General features: G+C 38.0%; 1 protein-coding gene across 1 annotated transcript in view; it reads right to left on the reverse strand.

Moving 5' to 3' along the window:
* The window catches only part of RNF2 (ring finger protein 2), a 49,011-nt gene that overhangs the window by 9,932 nt on the left and 18,099 nt on the right, over window positions 1–20,980 (reverse strand). The window contains exon 3 of the mRNA XM_036070073.2: window positions 1,608–1,696. Coding sequence (XP_035925966.1) covers window positions 1,608–1,694 — 87 coding nt within the window. The 5' untranslated portion in view covers window positions 1,695–1,696. The remainder of the gene's footprint in view (window positions 1–1,607; window positions 1,697–20,980) is intronic.

Below are 20,980 nucleotides of genomic sequence, written 5' to 3' on the forward strand. Positions count from 1 at the left end.
TTAGGAATTACAACCTCCATTTTACAAATGAGGAAACTATCAGAGTATGATGGCGACTCAGCTAGTAACCAAGTCTGTCCTCTCCCTCTTTAGAACTTGCCTAGCAAAATCCCAGCCCAGGATAAACTCAACCATCCATGTTCTCCATCTATGTACCTGTGCAGGTGTGTAGTACTGTGGGAGAAAAAAGGGGGGAATCATACAACCAGACTGGTATCACTAAAAATTTCACCAGTTTCAAATGGGCGTTCAATACTGCTCAGCAATTAGTTTCTCTTGTAACAAACTTGTTTTTTCTACGCTATTTCACACCTTTTCTTCTATCTGCAGAACTTCCTACATCTGAACATTCAAAAAATTACCTTACCTCAAATTTCATTGACAGAGCTCTTTCATTTTCTATGACATCTTTATAAATCATCTTCTTTCTTGCTACAAAGAGAAAATATGCCTCTTCCTATAAAATCACCTTCCTTCCTCCCTTTTCAAGTATATCCTTTTGATTATTTTATTTGCTCTCAGGCTTCAGCAATCTCGGACTCTCCACTAAATCACCCTACAGTAGTATCTGCATGGGGTTGCTGTATAGTGAAATGTGAACGATACACCTTAGAGCCATGCAGGGCACCAGGATGTCCTCGGTGCACCTCTATCTCCCATCTTACAAACAAAATTTAAAACTTCCCAATTCCATGTTCCCCTCCAGTTTCTACTCCATTTCTCTGCTTCTCTGCAGAACCAAACTTCTCTGAAAAATTACCTACACATTTTCACTTTTCTCCCCCTTCAACATAGCACAATCTATTCAAGTGAATTTACTCCTGCCAAGGTCATGAAGTATAAGTACACACTGCCACATACAACGTACACGTTTGTAATCCTCATTTTATTTATCCTCTCAGTAGTGTCAAACACAGTAATTACATCCTCCCTCTTTAAGAAACCTCCTCTTAGATTTTGATCCTCTCTCTCCATATCCTATTTTTCTTTACTTTGGCTGTTCCTTCTCAAGTCTCCTTTGCCAGCTTTTCCATTTTTTCCTTTATTTCTAAATGTTGAAGCTCCACTGGATGAAATTCTGGGCCCCTCTCCTCATCTCTCTTAAAATGTGCTGACAACCCCCAAAATTTTATATTTGGTCCAGACCCCTACCTAGGTTAACATCTCTGCCTGCCTGACTTACAGGCATCTCAAAATGAGTTCAGTCTTAAGCATGTTTATCTACTTCAAACCATTACCTTCTTAATCCACCCAGTGCCCCCTCCCATTATTATTTATTACAGCACTGAGGACGTTCCCCCTTTACAAAACAACTTCTCAAATGTGTACTTCTATGGATATTTATTCATTTAATGTCTCTAAACTCCATAAGCTGGTGCCACATCTTTTATTCACTTCACCTAGCGCCTAGCATAGAATCTGGTATACAGTACACACTAAAATTATTTGTTGAATCAATGAATGAAGTGTAAACCAAACATACACAAGACTACCTGTATATAAATTCATTATTACCGTTATGTTCTTTCGAGTTTTCATTTTCTAAAAATGTATCCCAGTTTCCAAACGTGTCTTATTTCCCCTAAGTTCATCTTAGTCTACGTTACCTGAGGTGTTCGTTGTAATTCATATAAACTGAGTTCCCATGTTTTGCTTAATGGTTGAGTTCCGTTTGTCTGCACAGCCTGAGACATTGCTAAGAATAAAAAGGAAAGAAAAACAATTTTAGTACCTGGAAGGAAAGTAAATCTCAAAATTGATTTTCTGGAATCGTGAATCCTGAAAATAATCAAAATAGAAATGACACACACACCTCAAAAATTAAAAGCACAAGAATCTTTTCATTTATAAGTACAAGCTATCTCAGTGCAAGAGACCATCAGTGATCTCTGAATGCCCAACAGGTAGCACACAGAAAGAGCTAATATTATTACCGTATATACAGAAATCTGTCTTAATCCTAAACAATAAATATGCTTCTAAAATTCACGGTCATGGAACTTAGAACTATATCAGGAAAATTTAAGATTCTCCAGTACGGTCAATTCTTGCCAGAGATAACAAAATCAACATTATAATACTTTAAACTCCTGGTCACTCTGCCTCTACTTTCACAGCTCCACTCATGAAAAATCCCCTACTTGATACAGTAAGTCAGCTTATAATGTTCAGAAAGCTCTTCCTAATGCTGAACCCAAAACTGCACCTCTTCATCCTACATCCCTCTGGAGGCACAGTGATTAAAACTAATAATTTTTCTACATGACAGCCTTTCAAATATTTGGGTACTGTTATCATATCCCACTTGATTTTTCTTTCTTTTTGGCTAAATATTCTAGTTTCTCCTATTGCTCACAATCTAATGTGATTTCAAGGTCTCCTCACCACCCTGATATTAATTCTGCCTCTCCCCTCTAGTTATGAATAAACTGAACAATGTTAAGGCCAATTTCTGTGCTTCTCTTTGAATAGGGGAATGGGATCTAGGACACATGTGAGGAAGATGGTCTTAGAAAACTAACTCTTATGTAGCATAGGAAAAAGAAGGGGCTCCAGGCATTAAAAATATTTATCTATTTAGGTAGGTATCTATTATTAGCCAAGCAGAACTGCTCTAGGTCCTTGCTTCAGAATTCATAGCCTAAAAAGAAGGAAATACATGTAAGTAAGTAAACTACAATCTGACAAGATAAAGTCTAAGCAGCAGTATGGAATAAACAATAGGGAATTACAGAAGAGGATCAGGGAATTTGAGGAGTCAGGGAAATCTTTAGCAGAGATGGAATATTTTAAAAACTAAGAGATCACTACATTGGAATGGGAGTAGAAAAGAGGGTTCCAGACAGAGTAGAACAGCATGTATGAAGACAGGCATGAAAACCAGGTATGCCTGTATTTGGAAGCTACTGGAAGTTTTAAACAAGAAAGTGATGTGATCAAATAGTTTCACAGAAACTCAAGGAGTAGTGCAGAAGATAGAAGAACAAAAAGTAAATAGCAGTAAGAAGACCAGTGAGGAGGCTGTTAACAAAAACCTGAGTGATGTTAACTATCTGAACCAAAGCAGTTAAACAGGGGCAGAGAGAATGAGACAGACTTAATGATACATTTGACATTGATATAAGACAGGAGGGTCCAATATGACTTCAGGAAAGCAACCATCCCTTTACTGAGATGGAGAATATAGAAAGAAGGTGTGGGTTGGAGTTGCTATACTGAGTTCCAGTTATTTATGGGCCACTGAAGCAGAGTGGTCCAGTAGACAGAAAAATCCCACACCTACCAGGAGACACAACCTGCATATTTAAGTAAATCATATATTCTACACTGGCATGTAGACAGTGAAGGACATGACCTATTTATATCCAGAAAGCTAAACTTCCCATTTCCAGCAAACACCGTTTAAATAGATCTGCTATCAAGAACTTACCCAATCAGCAATTAGCTCAACTTTGCTTTGAGAAGTAAAAGCACTTCACTGAAACTTAACCTCTATTCTAGCCCCCTCTAAAATTCTGCATACCTTGCCCTCTTCCTTTAACAAAAGCCACATTCCACATGAAGTTTCTCCCTTGCCCAAGCAAAAATTTGAAATAAATATGATCAAATGTTTCAGATGAGAGAGTTGTGACTTTTTTTTTTTTTAACAATTTCAAGGCTGGGGCGCCTGGGTGGCTTAGTTGGCTAAACCTCTGCCTTTAGCTCAGGTCATGATCCCAGAAGTCCTGGGGCTGAGCCCTGCATTGGGTTCCCTGCTCAGTGGAGAGCTTGCTTCTCCCTTTGCCCCTACCCCTGCTCATGCTCTTGCTCTCAAATAAATTTTTAAAAAATCTTTAAAAAAAAAAAAAAAAGTTTAATGATTTTAAGGCTGTCCACTGAGTGTACCTTGAGTATTTTCACTGGTTTTGCTTATCAGAACTAGTGGACTCCCAAACAAGCAAAAATTCCTTGAGCCTTTGGTGTTTCCTGGTAGATACATGTGCCATTATTTCTACCATAAATCCTACCACAACATAATGAATCTCTCAGAGAACTAAAATTACTCAGGGGGAATTTCTAATAATTCCAAATCCTACTCCCATGTCCCAACCTGTAACTGTTAACCTGAGGCCCACTATAAACAGATTAGTCCTTTCTTGTCTCCAGAAAGCTCCCCCAGCAAATTAATGAGAACCATCAAATAAAAAAAGCCTTCTGCTGATGGCTCGTTTCTAGAGATACCAGTTCTCCTGCACATAACCAAATTATATCTGATTTAGATATTTGTATTCCTGTGGCAACAAGATTCAAGAAGTAATTCACAAGTTAGTTGTAGTTGATTTTCCTGGTATTTGGAAAAACTAGGATTTCTGTGGCTTTGAAAAGTTTTCCAGTCACTCTGTTTTTATCTATATTACAATCATATGTTTCCTGGTATCTGGAGTCTTAACTGCTACTGAATGGATGCTATCTTACCAAATAATGCAGCAGGTAATCCTGAGACTAAAAAAAAAGGATACATACAATCTTGCTAATCTCAAAACCACGAGCTGTATTTTTTAAGAATATATCAGCAGTGTAGATCTGAATAATATTTAGTGGCCTCTCCTGTGACCTGGCCAAGGAGGGTCAATAGGGATCTAAGATTTTAAAATTCCATTTTTTTGCCTCAAGACATAATTCACACACACAGAGGAAGCATACACATAATACATGGCTTAAAGGCCATGATCCACCTGTATAAAAGGAAGCTCAAATTTCTACTTTTGGCAGTCACTGAACAGATAAGCTTTTTTTTTTGTTGTTACTGTATCTTTTTTTAAAATTTTTTTATTGTTATGTTAATCACCATACATCACATCATTAGTTTTAGATGTAGTGTTCCATGATTCATTGTTTGTGCATAACACCCAGTGCTCCATGCAGAACGTGCCTCTTTAATACCCATCACCAGGCTAACCCACCCTTCCACCCCCCTCCCCTCCAGAACCCTCCGTTTGTTTTTCAGAGTCCATGGTCTCTCATAGTTCATCTCCCCCTCCGATCTCCCCCCCCTTCATTCTTCCCCTCCTGCTATCTTTTTTTTTTTTTCTTAACATATATTGCATTATTTGTTTCAGAGGTACAGATCTGAGATTCAACAGTCTTGCACAATTCACAGCGCTTACCAGAGCACATACCCTCCCCACTGTCTATCACCCAGCCACCCCATCCCTCCCACCCCACCCCCACTCCAGCAACCCTCAGTTTGTTTCCTGAGATTAAGAATTCCTCATATCAGTGAGGTCATATGATACATGTCTTTCTCTGTTTGACTTATTTCACTCAGCATAATACCCTCCAGTTCCATCCACGTCGTTGCAAATGGCAAGATCTCATTCCTTTTGATGGCTGCATAATATTCCATTGTATATATATACCACCTCTTCTTTATCCATTCATCTGTCGATGGACATCTTGGCTCTTTCCACAGCTTGGCTATTGTGGACAATGCTGCTATAAACATCGGGGTGCACATATCCCTTTGGATCCCTACATTTGTATCTTTGGGGTAAATACCCAGTAGTGCAATTGCTGGATCGTATGGTAACTCTATTTTCAACTTTTTGAGGAACCTCCATACTGTTTTCCAGAGTGGCTGCACCAGCTTGCATTCCCACCAACAGTGTAGGAGGGTTCCCCTTTCTCTGCATCCCCGCCAACATCTGTCGTTTCCTGACTTGTTAATTTTAGCCATTCTGACTGGTGTGAGGTGGTATCTCACTGAAGTTTTGATTTGGATTTCCCTGATGCCCAGCGATGTTGAGCACTTTTTCATGTGTCTGTTGGCCATTTGGATGTCTTCTTTGGAAAAATGGAACAGATAAGCTTTTAAGAATTAGTTCCTCTTTCTTTAGGTCAATATATTATGTCATTTAAATTTAATCTAAATTCTACCCTTCCCCCAAATCACATATAACCTTTCTGAGAAGCTGTATTTCTGCTTGTCCAAGCCAAGAATGTGAAAACACATTTAGCTTCTGATTTTCATGGGAGAATGAACTGTCATTTTAATGAATAGTATTTGGGAGTTATCTATGTATAGATACTACTAATATATAGACAGAGAAAACAAGAATGGGTCACTTTGGAATAATTATAACCTGAAAGGAGAGAAGAGAGAGATGAGATGAAGCCAGCAAAGATGAGAAATGAGGTCAGAAAAAGTAATCTTAGAGATTCTTTCCAGCAACAGGAATGTGCTTCCTAGATGACTACTGCCTGATGAACTTTGCAGTACAAAAGAAAAAGATCTAGGTCTACCTGGCCCAATCCCCAATTATAACACCTCAATTATATTTCTGAATAAAGAGATATCCAACAAAACAGAAACGTTTCCTGCATAAAGTAGGCTCTCACTTTTGTGGAGAGAATGTACAAATGAAAAGTGAGCATTAGTCTGGACAAAATAACTTGGCAGAAACAGAAAATAAATCTGATAAACAACTTAGTTACAAGCAGATCTTGAAAGCTTGCAGCTTCAATAACCAAAGGAGAAGAAACATCAATACGATATTCAGAATGTTCTTTTAGAGACTGCAAATACCTGGCACTTTCATACTGACTTTCTACATCTTCACATGTATGGCAGATCATGCAATCCTTTTGCAGGGGCTCAATGTGGTCTCAAAAGTTTTTTTTTTTTTTTTGCTTTTTCTTTTTTTTTTCCCCAAAAGTTTTTTCAACACAGCACCCCCAAGAAGTGACTACCCACAAAGACCAGAATATGCAAAAGAGATGAGAAATTCTTATGCATTCTACATAGAAAGATTTAGTAAGTTTAACTTTTTTTTTTTTTAAGATTTATCTGAGAGAGCTTGAGAGATCACGTGTGTGGGGGCGGGGAGCAGAGAGGGAGGGAGAGGGACAAGCCGACCCCGCACTGAGCACAGAGCTGGCCACAGGCAATCCCAGGACCTGGAGATCACAACCTGAACTAAAAACCAAGAGTCAGACACTCAACCAACTGGGCCACCCAGGCACTCCAAGTTTATCTCTTCTACAAGAATAAGGTTAGACTTCTGGTTTCCAGTTCCACATGTTAGTCACCACTTTATCCTAACAAGTAAAAAACTATAGAGGCTAAAAAAATCAACAACTTTTCTTGGGTCCATAAGCAAGGGGAGGACACGAGAAAACCACTGCCCCCAAGAGAGGAAAGACAAAATACAGGGAATCTCAGCTTACCAGAGCAATTCAGGAGTGGAAACTCCAACAGCAATTAGTGTCAAGTAGGTAAATCTCAACTACAATCAAAAAATTGCTGGGAGCCTGGGTGGCTCAGTTGGTTGAGCATCCAACTCTTGATTTTGGTTCAGGGCATGATCTCAGGGTCATGAGAGAAGTCCCGCATCCCTGCACTGGGTGTGGAGCCTGCTTGGGATTCTCTCTCTCCCTCTGCCCCTCCTCTCTCTAAATAAATAAATAAATAAATAAATAAGATCTTTCAAAAATTGCTGGAGGCTCAGTGCAGAAAAGTCTGATAGTTAAAAACTCCAGGAGGACTCAGTCATAGGAGAACCCCCAAAATATTATGAAATTTACCTCCACAAGCTTGACCAGATTCCCACAGGAAATAGTAGGAAAAATCCCCCTTACGCTTGTCAGATCAGTCTGTTCTTAACAAGGCCTACTCTTAGGAAAAACTAGTTCATCAGAACCTAACATGCTGGGATATTATCAGAAGCTAACTGACCTAGGGAAGGGCAATACCCAACTCCAGCCCATTCTAGCCATCCTGTCCCACCTAAGGGGGGAGGGAAAAAAACTGAGAACACTAATGAAGCTCACAGTCCAGAGTATTAGTCTCACTAAAAGACTGAGACCTAATTATAAGACTATAGAGCCCTTCCTCTCCCCTTACACCACACCACCACATACCTAAAGGCCTATTTACAGCAGTTCCTTGTACCCAGTACATCAGGTCTGGCCATCTAGAAAAAAATTACAAGGCATACCAAAGGCAAAGAACACAATTTGCAGAGACAAAGCAAGCACTAGAAGTCCTGGAATTATCAGACCAGGAATTTAAAACTATTGATTAATATGCAAAGGGCTCTAATGAGTAAAGTAGACATAAGAACACATGGACAATGTAAGCAGGGAGATAGAAATCCTAAGAAAAAAACAGTAAGAAATGCTAGAGATCAGAAACACTGTACCAGACATGACGAATGCCTTTGATGGGCTTATTAGTAGCCTGGATACTGCTCAGGCAAGAACTCTTGAGCTAAAGGATGACAGATAAACAGAATCCTCAAAAACTGAAAAGGAAAAAAGAACGAAGACTGAAAAAAAAAAAAAAACAGAGTAGAATATCCAAGCACTGTGGATTATCCTCAAAAGACTTAACATACATGTAATGGGAATATCAGGAGGAGAAAAAAGGAGAGAAAGAAACAGAAGAAATAACTGAAACAATAATGACTGAGAATTTCCCAAAATTACTGTCAGATACCACACCATAGATCCAGGAAGCTCAGAGAACACCAAGCAGAATAAATACCGAAAACACTACACCATGGCACATCATTTTCATATACAGAAATTCAAAGATGAAGAAAAAAAAGCCAGAAAGAAGCCAAAGAAAATGGTTACACTTGCAAAAAAAAAAAAAAAAAAAAAGCCAAGTACAAAATATGTCCTGCACTTTGGACTTACTTATATTGCATTACAGTTGCTTACATATCTACTCCTCTGACTTGACTGGATATATCTTAATATTTTCTCCCACACCTAGAAATGAACCTGCTTTTCAACAGAAGTTAAATAAATGAGGGACTCCTGGGTGGCTCAGTTGGTTGAGCATCTGCCTTCGGCTCAGGTCATGATCCCAGGGTCCTGGGATCGAGTCCCACATTGGGCTCCTTGCTCAGCGGGGAACCTGCTTCTCCCTCTGCCTGCCGCTCGCCCTGCTTGTGCGCGCTCTCTCTGACAAATAAAATCTTTTAAAAAAATAAATAAAATAAAATAAATGAGTGAGGGAAGATATTTAGAAAGGAAAAAAAGAACCTTAGATGATACATAACGGTGAAGAATTACTGCTTACTAAAGCTGATCTTACATGATTTAACTAGGCATCTTCAAATTGGGGTATGCATGTGTACTCCTGACCTACACAAAAGCTTTCCAGGGAGCTATCCAGGGCTAGGATAGTTTTCCAATAATTTAATTTACAGGTTATCAATTTTCCTGAAGTCCTTCTATCCAAATCGACCTAAGAACAGGCCTATGTTTCTGGGTGGGTCTCTCTCCTTCCCTAATCCTTTCATAAGATTAGGAATCAGTCATTTACTCAAATATTGATTTATCTACTGCACCCCATGCACTGTACAAGGTGCTAGAAATACCAACAATAAACAGAACAAACATGCATACAACAAATTAATAATTCTTAAGTGCTATGTAAAAGATACAAAAAGGGGCTCTGGGTTACATAATCAATAGGAGAAAAGGAGCTATTTAAGACAGGGGAATCAAGGGACGCCTGGGTGGTTTAGTCGGTTAAGCATCTGCCTTTGGCTCAGGTCAGGACCCCAGAGTCCTGGGATCAAGTCCTGCATCTCCCCACATCGGGCTCTCTGCTCAGTGGGGAGCCTGCTTCTCCCTCTGCCTACTGCTCCCCCTGCTTGTGTGCATGCGTGCTCTGTCAAATAAATTTTAAAAAATAAAAAAAGAGAAATCAAGGACGGACTTCCAAATGAATAGACATGTTGGGGGGGGGGAAGGTCATTGTGGCTGGTAAGGAGGAAAATATACAAGAGTTTAAGAGAGGCGATCTTCTCAAGAATCAAACAGGATTTAAGAACATACAGGATGTGGGACGCCTGGGTGGCTCGCCTGGGTGGCTCAGCTGGTTAAGGAGCTGCCTTTGGCTCAGGTCACGATCCTAAGGTCCTGGGATCAAGTCCTGCATAAGGCTCCTTGCTCAGGGGGGAGCCTGCTTCTCCCTTTGTCTGCCACTTACCCCTGCTTGTGCTCACTCACATTCTCTCTCTCTCACTCTGATTAAAAAATATATATATATATGTAAGATGTGTAAGGAGTAAAACCTCCCTCAGAAATATTGATAATCTTTAATTTTTAAGTACTAAAACCATAAAAACTGAAAAACTGAAGCATCAGAAATTAGAATATAAATCTAAAGAAAGTGAAAGGGAAAAATGATCATTATAAAAGCATAAATCAAACAGCAACAGCTAAAAAACAAAAGATTTGTTCATGAAAGCAAAATTTAAGTTATTTGATATAGCTAATACTATAAATTTCCCACAAAACCAAAAAGAAAAAAAGAAAATGCACAAATAGATATAAAATATATTAAGTTAGCTTAACAGAGACTGCTATATTCTACTTTATATCAAAAATAAATTCAACTATTCCTTATTAAAAGTCTTAGTAAGTTAGAAAGAGATGGAAACACTCTTAACTTGATGAATATATACCAGAAGCCCCAAGGTTAAAACTTTCGAAGATTCCTATTTAAAAAGTCAGGAAAAAAGCAAGACTGTCCTTCTGCTAGAAGACGTCCATAATACCACCAAAAAAAATAAATAAATAAGGGGAAGGCCCGCAGGGCACTGGAAAAGGAAATAACAAAAATATCAGCAGTAGATAATACAAATACCCCAAAAATCCAGGAAAATCAAATGAAAAGTCATTATAACTAAAAAAAGGCAGCAACATGGTGGCATGAATAGAGAAAAACATGCCCAAAAAAGCCATAGATTTCTATAAATCAGAAATAAACATTTAGAAATGCATTTTTTTAACGATCCCATTTACAACCATTCACAATAGCAACAAAAGCTATAAAATATGTAGGAGTAAATTTCACGAACTATTGACAACACAGAACTCTACAACTTAACTGAAAGACATTAAAGAGGACATGGATTGGATAAACATACACATAAACCAATCCAATGCAATGCAATCCCAGTCAAAATATCAATACACAAAGTGATTCTAAAGTTCACCTGAATTATGCACAAGAACATCCAAGGTATTCTGAAAAAGAAGAATAATCAGGGAGACATACCTTACATCAAATATTAAAGCTCCATGAAAAGCAACACTATGGTCTAAAGAAAAGACGATCAGATTAATGCAACAAAACAAAGGGTTCAAAAACAGACATGTGAATTTATGTAATTTAAGATATTTTAAAGAAGGATTTAAACAAATATTTAAATTTTAAAAATTAAATCAGATGTACCTAAACAAATAAATTAAAAATCCCAGAAGGATTGGGGCACCTGGGTGGCTCAGTTGGACTCTTGATTTTGACTCAAGTCATGATCTCAGGGTCATGAGATCAAGCCCCATGTGGGGTTCCCTGCTCAGTGGGGAGTCTGCTTAAAATTCTCTCTCTCTCCCACTCCCGCTTTCCCCCACCCCATTCTCGTTCTCAAATAAATAAAATCTTTTTTAAAAATTACAGAAGGATTAAGGGCATTAAAAAACAATTACACAAGATATATATAAAAAAAAAAGAGGGTAGAAGGCTGCATACTATTAAGATTAGGAAGACAGGCTAATAAGCAAGATTCAATACCAGAATACTTTAAAAGCAGTTCACATTTCACCTAATAAATTTTTTAAACTTCTATACAAAATCAAGGAAAGACATCATAAGCAAACTTAAAAGATAAGCGACAGACAAGGAGAAAATATTTGCAACATGTATAAGGCAAATATCCATAATGTACCCTGAATCGTCCCTCAAGACAATTTAAAAGGCAACTTAATATAGGCAAAATGACTATACTCAACTTCACTAATAAACACTAAATTGCAAATCAAAACACTGCTATTTACATAAGCTCTATTTTTGGTTTGTGATACTGACAAACTTAATTAAGATGACTAATAATATCTGGTGTTAGAATATGGAGAAACAGGAATTCTTAAATCACTGAAGTGTACAGTGGCATGGTTTTGAGGACAAAGCAATTTGGCATTTAGAGCATAATTACAGTATGTGGCCTTAGGAATGTACTCGAGATGAAAACTGGATAAATTAAGCTATGTATGACTATTACAGAAATCTCTATGGAAACGCACACCCCATTTTTAAATTTATTGTCTTTGAACAACATACAATTAAGAACTTACTGGTTGATGTCATTATTCTATCCACATTCTTTAGAAGTGTAATAGTAATGGTGTTGGGAAAATTGGACAGCCACATGCAGAAGAACGAAACTGGACCATCTCCTTACACCATACACAAAAATAAGACTCAAAATGGATGAAAGACCTAAATGTGAGACAGGAATCCATCAAAATCCTCAAGGAGAACACAGGTAGCAACCGTTGTGACCTCAGCCACAGCAACTTCTTGCAAGACACATCTCCAAAGGCAAGGCAAACAAGGGCAAAATGAACTATTGGGACTTCATCAAGATAAAAAGCTTTTTGCACAGCAAACCATACAGAGCACATATGACCTGTCCTCATCAAAGAACATTTCCTGGGGCACCTGGGTGGCTCAGCTGGTTAACGTCTGCCTTCAGCTCAGGTCATGATCCCAGAGTCCTGGGATCAAGCCCCACGTCAGGCTCTGCTCACTGGGAGGGAGCCTGCTCCTCCCTCTCCTCCCCACTCGTGTGCTCTCTCTGGCTATCTCTTTCTCTCAAATAAATAAATAAAAACCTTAATTTCAAAAAAAAAAGCTTTTGCACAGCAAAGGAAACAGTCAACAAAACCAAAAGACAACTGACAGAAAGGGAGAAGATATTTGCAAATGTCTTATCAGATAAAGGGCTAGTATCCAAAATCTATAAAGAACTTATCAAACTCAACACCCAAAGAACAAATAATCCAATCAAGAAATGGACAGAAGACATGAACAGACATTTCTCCAAAGAAGACATGGAGATGGCCAACAGACACATGAAAGTATGCTCAACATCACTCGCATCAGGGAAATACAAATCAAAATCACAATGTGATACCACCTCACACCAGTCAGAATGGCTAAAATTAACAAGTCAGGAAAGGACAGATGCTGGCAAGGATGCGGAGAAAGGGGAACCCTCCCTACACAGTTAGTGGGAATGGCAACCACTCTGGAAACAGTATGGAGATTCCTCAAAAAGTTAAAAATAGAGCTACCCTATGACCCAGCAGTTGCACTACTAGGTATCTACCCCAAAGATACAAATGTAGGGATCCGAAGGGGCACCTGCACCCCAATGTTCATAGTAGCAACGTCCACAATAGCCAAACTATGGAAAGAGCCTAGATACCATCAACAGATGAATGGATTAAAAAGATGTGAGGTGGGTGGGTGGGTGTGTGTGTGTGTGTTTGTGTGTGTATGCAATGGAATACTACTCAGCCATTAAAAAAAAAAATGAAATCTTGCCATTTGCAATGACATGGATGGAACTAGAAGGATTATATTATGCTAAGCAAAGTAAGTCAATCAGAGAAAGACAATTATCATATGATCTCACTCATGTGGAATTTAAGAAACAAAACAGAGGAATTTAAAAACAAAACTTCACAGGGGAAGAGAGAAAAAATAAACCAAGATGAAATCAGAGAGGGAGACAAACCATAAGAGACTCTTAATCATAAGAAACAAACTGAGGGCTGCTGGAGGGGATGGGGGTGGAGAGATTGGGAAACTGGTTGATGGACATTAAGGAGGACATGTGATGTAATGAGCACTGGGTGTTATGTAAGACTGATGAATCACTGACCTCTACCTCTGAAACTAGTAATACATTACATGTCAATTAATTTAAATTTTTTAAAAATAAGAAAAAATATGATTTACTTCAAAAAAAGTGTAATAGTAGACAGACACATTAGCTCAGAACTTCAATACATATATTTTAACATACACAGGTACCTTAAACCCTAAAATAATCTCATTTATTTATCCTTTTTTTAAAAATTCAATAAAATTAAGTTACAAATCAAAAAACAGCATCTGACAAATAGAAAACATACCAAAAGAACTGTCTCTGCTCTCTGGCCAAATCAAAAAATAACACTGTACTGTACTGGCTGAATCTTCACCTCTCAAATCTGCCTGAATCTGTCAAAAGTTCTGACCTTGTAATGGTTCTCTCAGGAAATCTAACCAACAAAAATTCTCACACAGATATGTAATAAACATATATACAAGAATGGTGATCACAGCATTGTTTGTGATAGCAAAAAATCGTAAAAGTCTATATATGTCTGTCAATAGGAACATGGCTAATTAGGATATAGCCAAAGCTATAGAGCTATACATGCTGACATGGAATTCAACATATGTATATAACATACATTAATTTTTTTAAAAAGTTGTAGGGCAAAATATATATAACGTGATCCTATTTTAGCAATACAAAAAAAAAAATCCAAACACCTAAATGCACTTTGTGATTTTGAGTTCTGTTCACTATGCTTCAGCCACATTTGCCATCTTTCTCTTTATCTATCTTGCCAAGCTCATTCTCATTTTAGAATCTTTTTACTAGTGCATCCCTTCCATCTGGAACAGAACGCCTTCGTCCCCCCATCCCCCCCAAGATTTTGCCACTGCTAGCTCCTTCATGCATTCTAAAATTCTAACTTTGCCATTTTCTCATGTCTACTCTCTTTTCCTTTTCCACCACACCACTTCTATAGTCTCTAAGTCCCTTGAATGCAGAGTATTTATCTTATTCACCACAATATCCCCAGAACCCTGCACTGTGCCTGGCATATAGCAGTTAATCAATATTTGCTGAATAACTCTATAAAGGAGCTCAAGTTAGACAATCTTAACGTTTTTTATTTTCATGACCAAACACACATACTTCAAGATAACATGGGAGGAAAAGCAAGACAAAAGGAAAATTTATCAGTTGGTCTGTTTTCTATGTGTAGAGAAAATATTTTTATGTATCTGCATAGTTAGGGCTATTTGAGCATACAAATCTGTCCTGCAAAAGAGAAGTTTTGAAAAGTTAAAGATAACTGAATAGATAAAAGAGATTTACCTCTTTTTTTTTTTTTTTTTAAGATTTTATTTATTTATTTGAGAGAGAGAATGAGAGACAGAGAGCACGAGAGGGAAGAGGGTCAGAGGGAGAAGCAGACCCCCCGCTGAGCAGGGAGCCCGATGTGGGACTCGATCCCGGGACTCCAGGATCATGACCTGAGCCGAAGGCAGTCGCTTAACCAACTGAGCCACCCAGGCGCCCTTGAGATTTACCTCTTTAGAAGTATGTATTTATATTTCAGGGGGTATGAGACTATGGAGACATTCATGGGTTGTTAAATTCTGACACCTGTCTTATCTCCCTACCCCTCCCCACATTCATTTACATTCCAAAGATTAAGAACCTAGGATCCTCCCCTTCTGTAACCAAGGAGAATTTGAGAAGCAAAGGTCTCCCTCCCTCTTTCAGGAGGTGGGCAACACCTATACAAGCTCCCAGATTCATGTTTTTCAGGTTCCTTAACTACCAAATGAACATCCAGGTCTCACTGCATCACTGAGAGGGAACAATTGGAGCAATGGGGTTATTGCTGTAATAATTAATCCATCCCTGCCTGAGAAATTTTGTGTTTACTTTCAGGAAAATATGAATACAACTATTAAAAATTTATCATTCTATTATAATTTGGCTCCTAAAATTTATCATGTAACTCAAGCTTTAAGAAGAAGAATAATTTTTTAAATGAATGTAAAAATTACTTTTTCAGGACAAAAATTCACTAAGTCCCCAACTTAGAAACTAAAATTTCCACTCTAAGTTTTTCCACTCTAAGTTTTCCATAAGTCTTCTTTCCAGAAGATTAGGAAGAAAAACATACTATAGAGGTGCCTGGGTGATTCATTTGGTTAAGCATCCAACACTTGAATTTGGCCCAGGTCATGATCACCCGCCTCCAAGATGAGCGGGGGTCTGCTTCTCTCCCTCTACTTCTGCCCCTCTCCCTGCTTACATGGTCTCTCTCTCTAAAATAAACAAAATAAAATCTTAAAAAAAAAAAAAAGGTACTATACTTAGGGGCACCTGGGTGGCACAGTCAGTTAAGTGTCGGACTCTTGGTTTCAGCTCAGGTCGTTGGGTGTGGAGCCTGCTTGGGATTCTCTATTTCCCTCTGTCCAATCCTCCCCACCCCACCACCTCACGCACGCACATACTCTCTCCCTCTAATAAATCTTAAAAAAAAAAAAAAAAAAAATTATACTTAAGTAATGAATTTAATGAAGTATATGAACTACTGGAAAATCTGTATACTAGGTTTAATTACATTATGGATTAGTCTTCTGAAGACTAGTCTAAGGACCTAACCACTAATCACAACACTGTTCCTACATAAATTTCTTTTAATAGTGCCTGGCAACTAGAGGCCCCCTAAAGTGCCATTTTTTTAATCCCACCCCTAATCTACAATCCTTTAATTGGTTGAGGGGAGTATTAAAAAATCATGGTCAAGTATATTAGAGATTAGATGTGGCAAAGAACAGGTTTCATGTGAAAAACTGAAAACAATAGTAATACACATTCCCATTCAACTCTTTGAGACCCCTAAGACCCTCAACTCCCCTGAATGGGCCATACATTTGCTCCCAAGACCATTCTCTAGCTCCCCTAGAAGGAAAAATGGATAGACTAAACCATAAATTCCTCAAGAATAAGGACAGAGAACTTTGTATTTTAGGTATGTCTTTATTTTATGATATAACAAATGAAACACCCAGGAAGTACAGTAAATGATTTTTGGAACTGGATCAGCTTGCATATGCATCCTAGTACTGGCTGCTACTGGTTATGGACCTATATCCAAATTTCTCAAGGTCTTTTTTTTTTTTTTTTTAATCTGCAAAGTTACAGTCATTGGCAAAGTTAAATGAGATGTTCATATAAAGTGCCCGGCATATTTCATGAATGATGGTCATAAAATGGAGAGGGCATCATTTCCTTGATTTATTTCAATAAATAAACATTCTTATTTCTCAGCCCCCCTCCACCCAACATGTAGAAGATTAGGAAGAAAAATTACTTAGCCACTCCCTAACTTACTAAAAATTTTACATTAATCACCTTTTAAAAAGATTAAATTATTGGGGCGCCTGGGTGGCTCAGTTGGTTAAGTGACTGCCTTCGGCTCAGGTCATGATCCTGGAGTCCTGGGATCGAGTCCCGCATCGGGCTCCCTGCTCAGCAGGGAGTCTGCTTCTCCCTCTGACCCTCCCCCCTCTCATGTGCTCTCTCTCTCATTCTCTCTCTCAAATAAATAAATAAAATCTTTAAAAAAAAAAAAAAAAAAAAAAGATTAAATTATTTTAGAAAGAAACATAAAAATGTTTGGTTATGTGCCTGTGATAAAAAAAAAATCAATCAGCAGGCCAATTAATCCAAGACTACTCTTTAAGGCCTTTTCAGTAACAAAAAATTGCCAGAAAGAGATCTGTCAGCTGTCTACTGCTAGTAAACTGTATGTGGCTGAATACTAAGTGTAGTTCCTAGAAGCTTAAAAGAAAAAGAGAAATACTGGATAGAGACATTTCTGGCCCAAACTTCATTAGAAACTTGTGCAATCTTTATAAAAGGATACAACATAACATAAAGAAGCTCATCTTGAACTACAGCTTTGCAGAACATTCAAAGACATTCAAATGGATGTCTCTTAGATTATCCCTCCCTCCTCAAACACAATCTTTGAAGGGACTAAGATAATACAGGCCAGGTACACTGGAGTCTGATCATTAAGGATAGAGGACGAGGGGCGCCTGGGTGGTTTAATCGGTCTGCCTTCAGCTCAGGTCATGATCTCGGGGTCCTGGGATGGAGCCCCACATCAGGCTCCCTGCTCAGCAGGAAGTCTGTCTCCCCTCTGTCTGTCCCTCCCCTGGCTCGTGCTCTAATAAAGAAATAAAATCTTTAAAAAAGAACCTACATGGTGGCCTTTATCCTTTGGTCAGAGTCCCAATACATCAAAGTCTCAAGTGAGACCCTAGCACATGCTGGGCCACAGTGAACTCATAACAATTCTCAATAAGAGCCTCACATGTACATTTTCTGTAGTATAGCTGAAATAATTCATATTAAATAGCAGATATGCAAGCAAAAAGGCTGACCCTGTGTTGTAAAATTTTAAGAGTCAAACTGTACTCTTACCAAAGTATAGCTGCAATCATAATCACAATCATAATCATAAAAATTGCCTGGTCTATTCAGAGTATTTCAAACAGAACTAAAGACTAGTATGAGTAAGCTATAAATTATACCCCCCCAAAGGAGAAAGAGTTTAGGTAAATGGGGTGTTTAGAAACGTCCATTTACACTTTGAAAAATGATCGCTGTATGAGAGTTGTTTCCTAGAACTCTAACAAATTACCATACTCTCTTAATTCTGGAGGCCAGAAGTCCTAAATCAGTATCACTGGGCCGAAATTAAGGTGCTGGCAGGGCTGAGCTTCTTCCAGAGGTTTTATTGGAAACTCTGTGTTGTTTCTTCCAGCTGGCATTCCTTCGCTTGTGGCCACATTGCCTCCTCTACACATGAGGACATTTAGAACCCACCCAGATAATCCAGGATAATCTCTTCATAACAAGACCTTTAACTTAATGACATTTGCAAAGACTTCCTCACACATACACCTCAGCCCCGAAGTAACATTGCAGATTCCAAGGATTAGAATGTGGACAGCCTACCATACTTGCCAAAAGTAGTTTAAGTGTATAACCAATTCCTTGCAGCCAACACTTATGTCTTTATCCTGTACATGATTTGTTTCCTTAATTTGTTTTTCAAATTGTGAAATATATATCAGAAAATACAGTAATTTCAGATTATCCCATCTTCCCATGAAGCACTTTTCCTCATTTGAGATTTGCTTCCCTAAGCACTATGAAACAAAACAACTTCTCTTTATTTTAAACCAAGAAATTTATCTTTTTCTTCCATGGTTACTGTCCCTTCTGAACATAAAGTAAATACAGGTCACATCAAATTAACTCTCTCAATCTTTAGGACTTTTTTTTCCCTCTTTATACTACATGTGAATGAGCAAATTATTTGTTCCTTAATTAAAACACTGCTTGCTTACAGGATACAGGTGTTCGATTTTAGAAATATATTCAAGACTAGGCAAACCAGGGAGCCATAATAAATTCTGACTAAGCAATCCAATTGCCATCATAACATTGCCTGCAGTAAGTATCACCTCATAAAAACCACTTGCAGCAGTTTAATCTAAAACTACAGCTGTAAGACAGACATTAATTTTTGTAAGCTTCTAAAGACACAAAGACAGTATTCTTTATTGAAAAAGACACCACTGTCCTAAACATCTGGAATGCTCATCTAAATTACTTTGGTAACCTAACAGCATCTTTATTTAAAAAGGTAATATAATCAATTCCTAATTGGATTATATCTTTTACATATTGTAGAGCACAGAGCAGGAACCTTTCAAAGATGATTTACCAAATTTTCATTACCCAGTCTTAAGGTTTTGAGTACTGGTAACAATATTTTCTAGTCTTATATAACTGAGTTATTATTAGAGGAAAATTGTTTTAAAATTTTTTAAAGAACCAATTAAAATGCACATCTAGATAATTAGTGATCTGTGCCCTCCTACCATACTTACCACCCATCCCTATCTCATCTCCTCTAATACTCCTTCATTTTCCCCGAACCTCCAGCCCCCCGACCCCTGCAACAGTTTCTTAATGACCCGATTCAGTCTTTCCCCAAGGCTTCAGAATGCACCTACCAAGGTCTAATATTAGTCAACACCAGTTGTATCAGCAGCAGCCTTGTTTTCCTTCTGTCCCTCTGCCTATCCATATTAGAAGCTAGCTAACAGACCCATAAAGAAACACAGCTGAGTTCAACAGTTTAGGAAACATTTACTGAGAACTACCATGTGATAGGAAAAGAGACCCTCCAAGAGCTTATAAGCTAGTGTGTCCTGAACATGTTTTCAATACAATTTGGTAAATGCTACAAGAGTACCAAAAAACCAAACCAAAACAACAAACAACAGTCAAATGGAAAAGCAGAAAAGGTTTCCCAGAGAAAGAGATTCCTCCTTGAAAGAAGAGACTTTAAGGTCAAGTGAAGTTAACCAATTGAGGAAAGGAAAGCAGTCCAGAAGGATCATCATAATAAGCAAAGGCACAACTCAGTATGGTGTGTTGGGGCACTCTAACTAGATCACTATTAAATGAGTGAAAAGAGATAGGGAGTAGCATGGAGTCAGGCTGAAGAATTAAACTGTGGACCAGATCAGGGAAGCCTAAAAGCCATGCAAAGATCTCAGGAAAAATCAACAATTGAATGACAAGGTGAGACTTGCTGCTGAGACAGATCAACTCTGGTAACAGTGGAGGATGGACTTGCAGGAAGCAAGAATACTAGTTAAAGGGCTTGTGCAATAATTCAAAAAGAAATTAATACAATGAGTCTGTTAATAGTAAGGATGAATTAGGGGCAGCAGAGCTACAAAATACTTAGGAGGCAAAATACATGGGGTGTAGGAAATGAAAAAGAAAGGAGAAGAAAGTCATAAACTCTCAAGCTTGTGGCTGTTAAGCTGTTGATGCTAAAAAAAAAAAAAAAAAAAAAAAAAAAAGTGAGAAACCAAAACAGGAAATGGTATTTTTGCCACTTCTATTCAACATATTATATTGGAAGTCTAGCCAGATCAATTAGGCATCCATACTGGAAAAGAAAAAGTATCTGTTTACATATGATACGATCTTATATATAGTGAACCCTAAAGACTCCACAAAAAAGTTAAAAACTAAACTGATTAAATGAATTCAGCAAAACTGCAATCAACATACAAAAATCAATTGCATTTCTATACATTAACAATAAATGCTCTGAAAAGGAAATCAAGAAAACAATTCCATTTGCAAAAGCATCAGAAAGAATACTACTAGGAATAAATTTAACCAAGGCACAGATTTGTACACTGAAAATTATAAAACACTGCTGAAAGACA

This window comes from Halichoerus grypus, chromosome 7 (assembly GCF_964656455.1).
Source record: "Halichoerus grypus chromosome 7, mHalGry1.hap1.1, whole genome shotgun sequence".
In the NCBI taxonomy this organism is placed as follows: Eukaryota; Metazoa; Chordata; class Mammalia; order Carnivora; family Phocidae; genus Halichoerus; species Halichoerus grypus.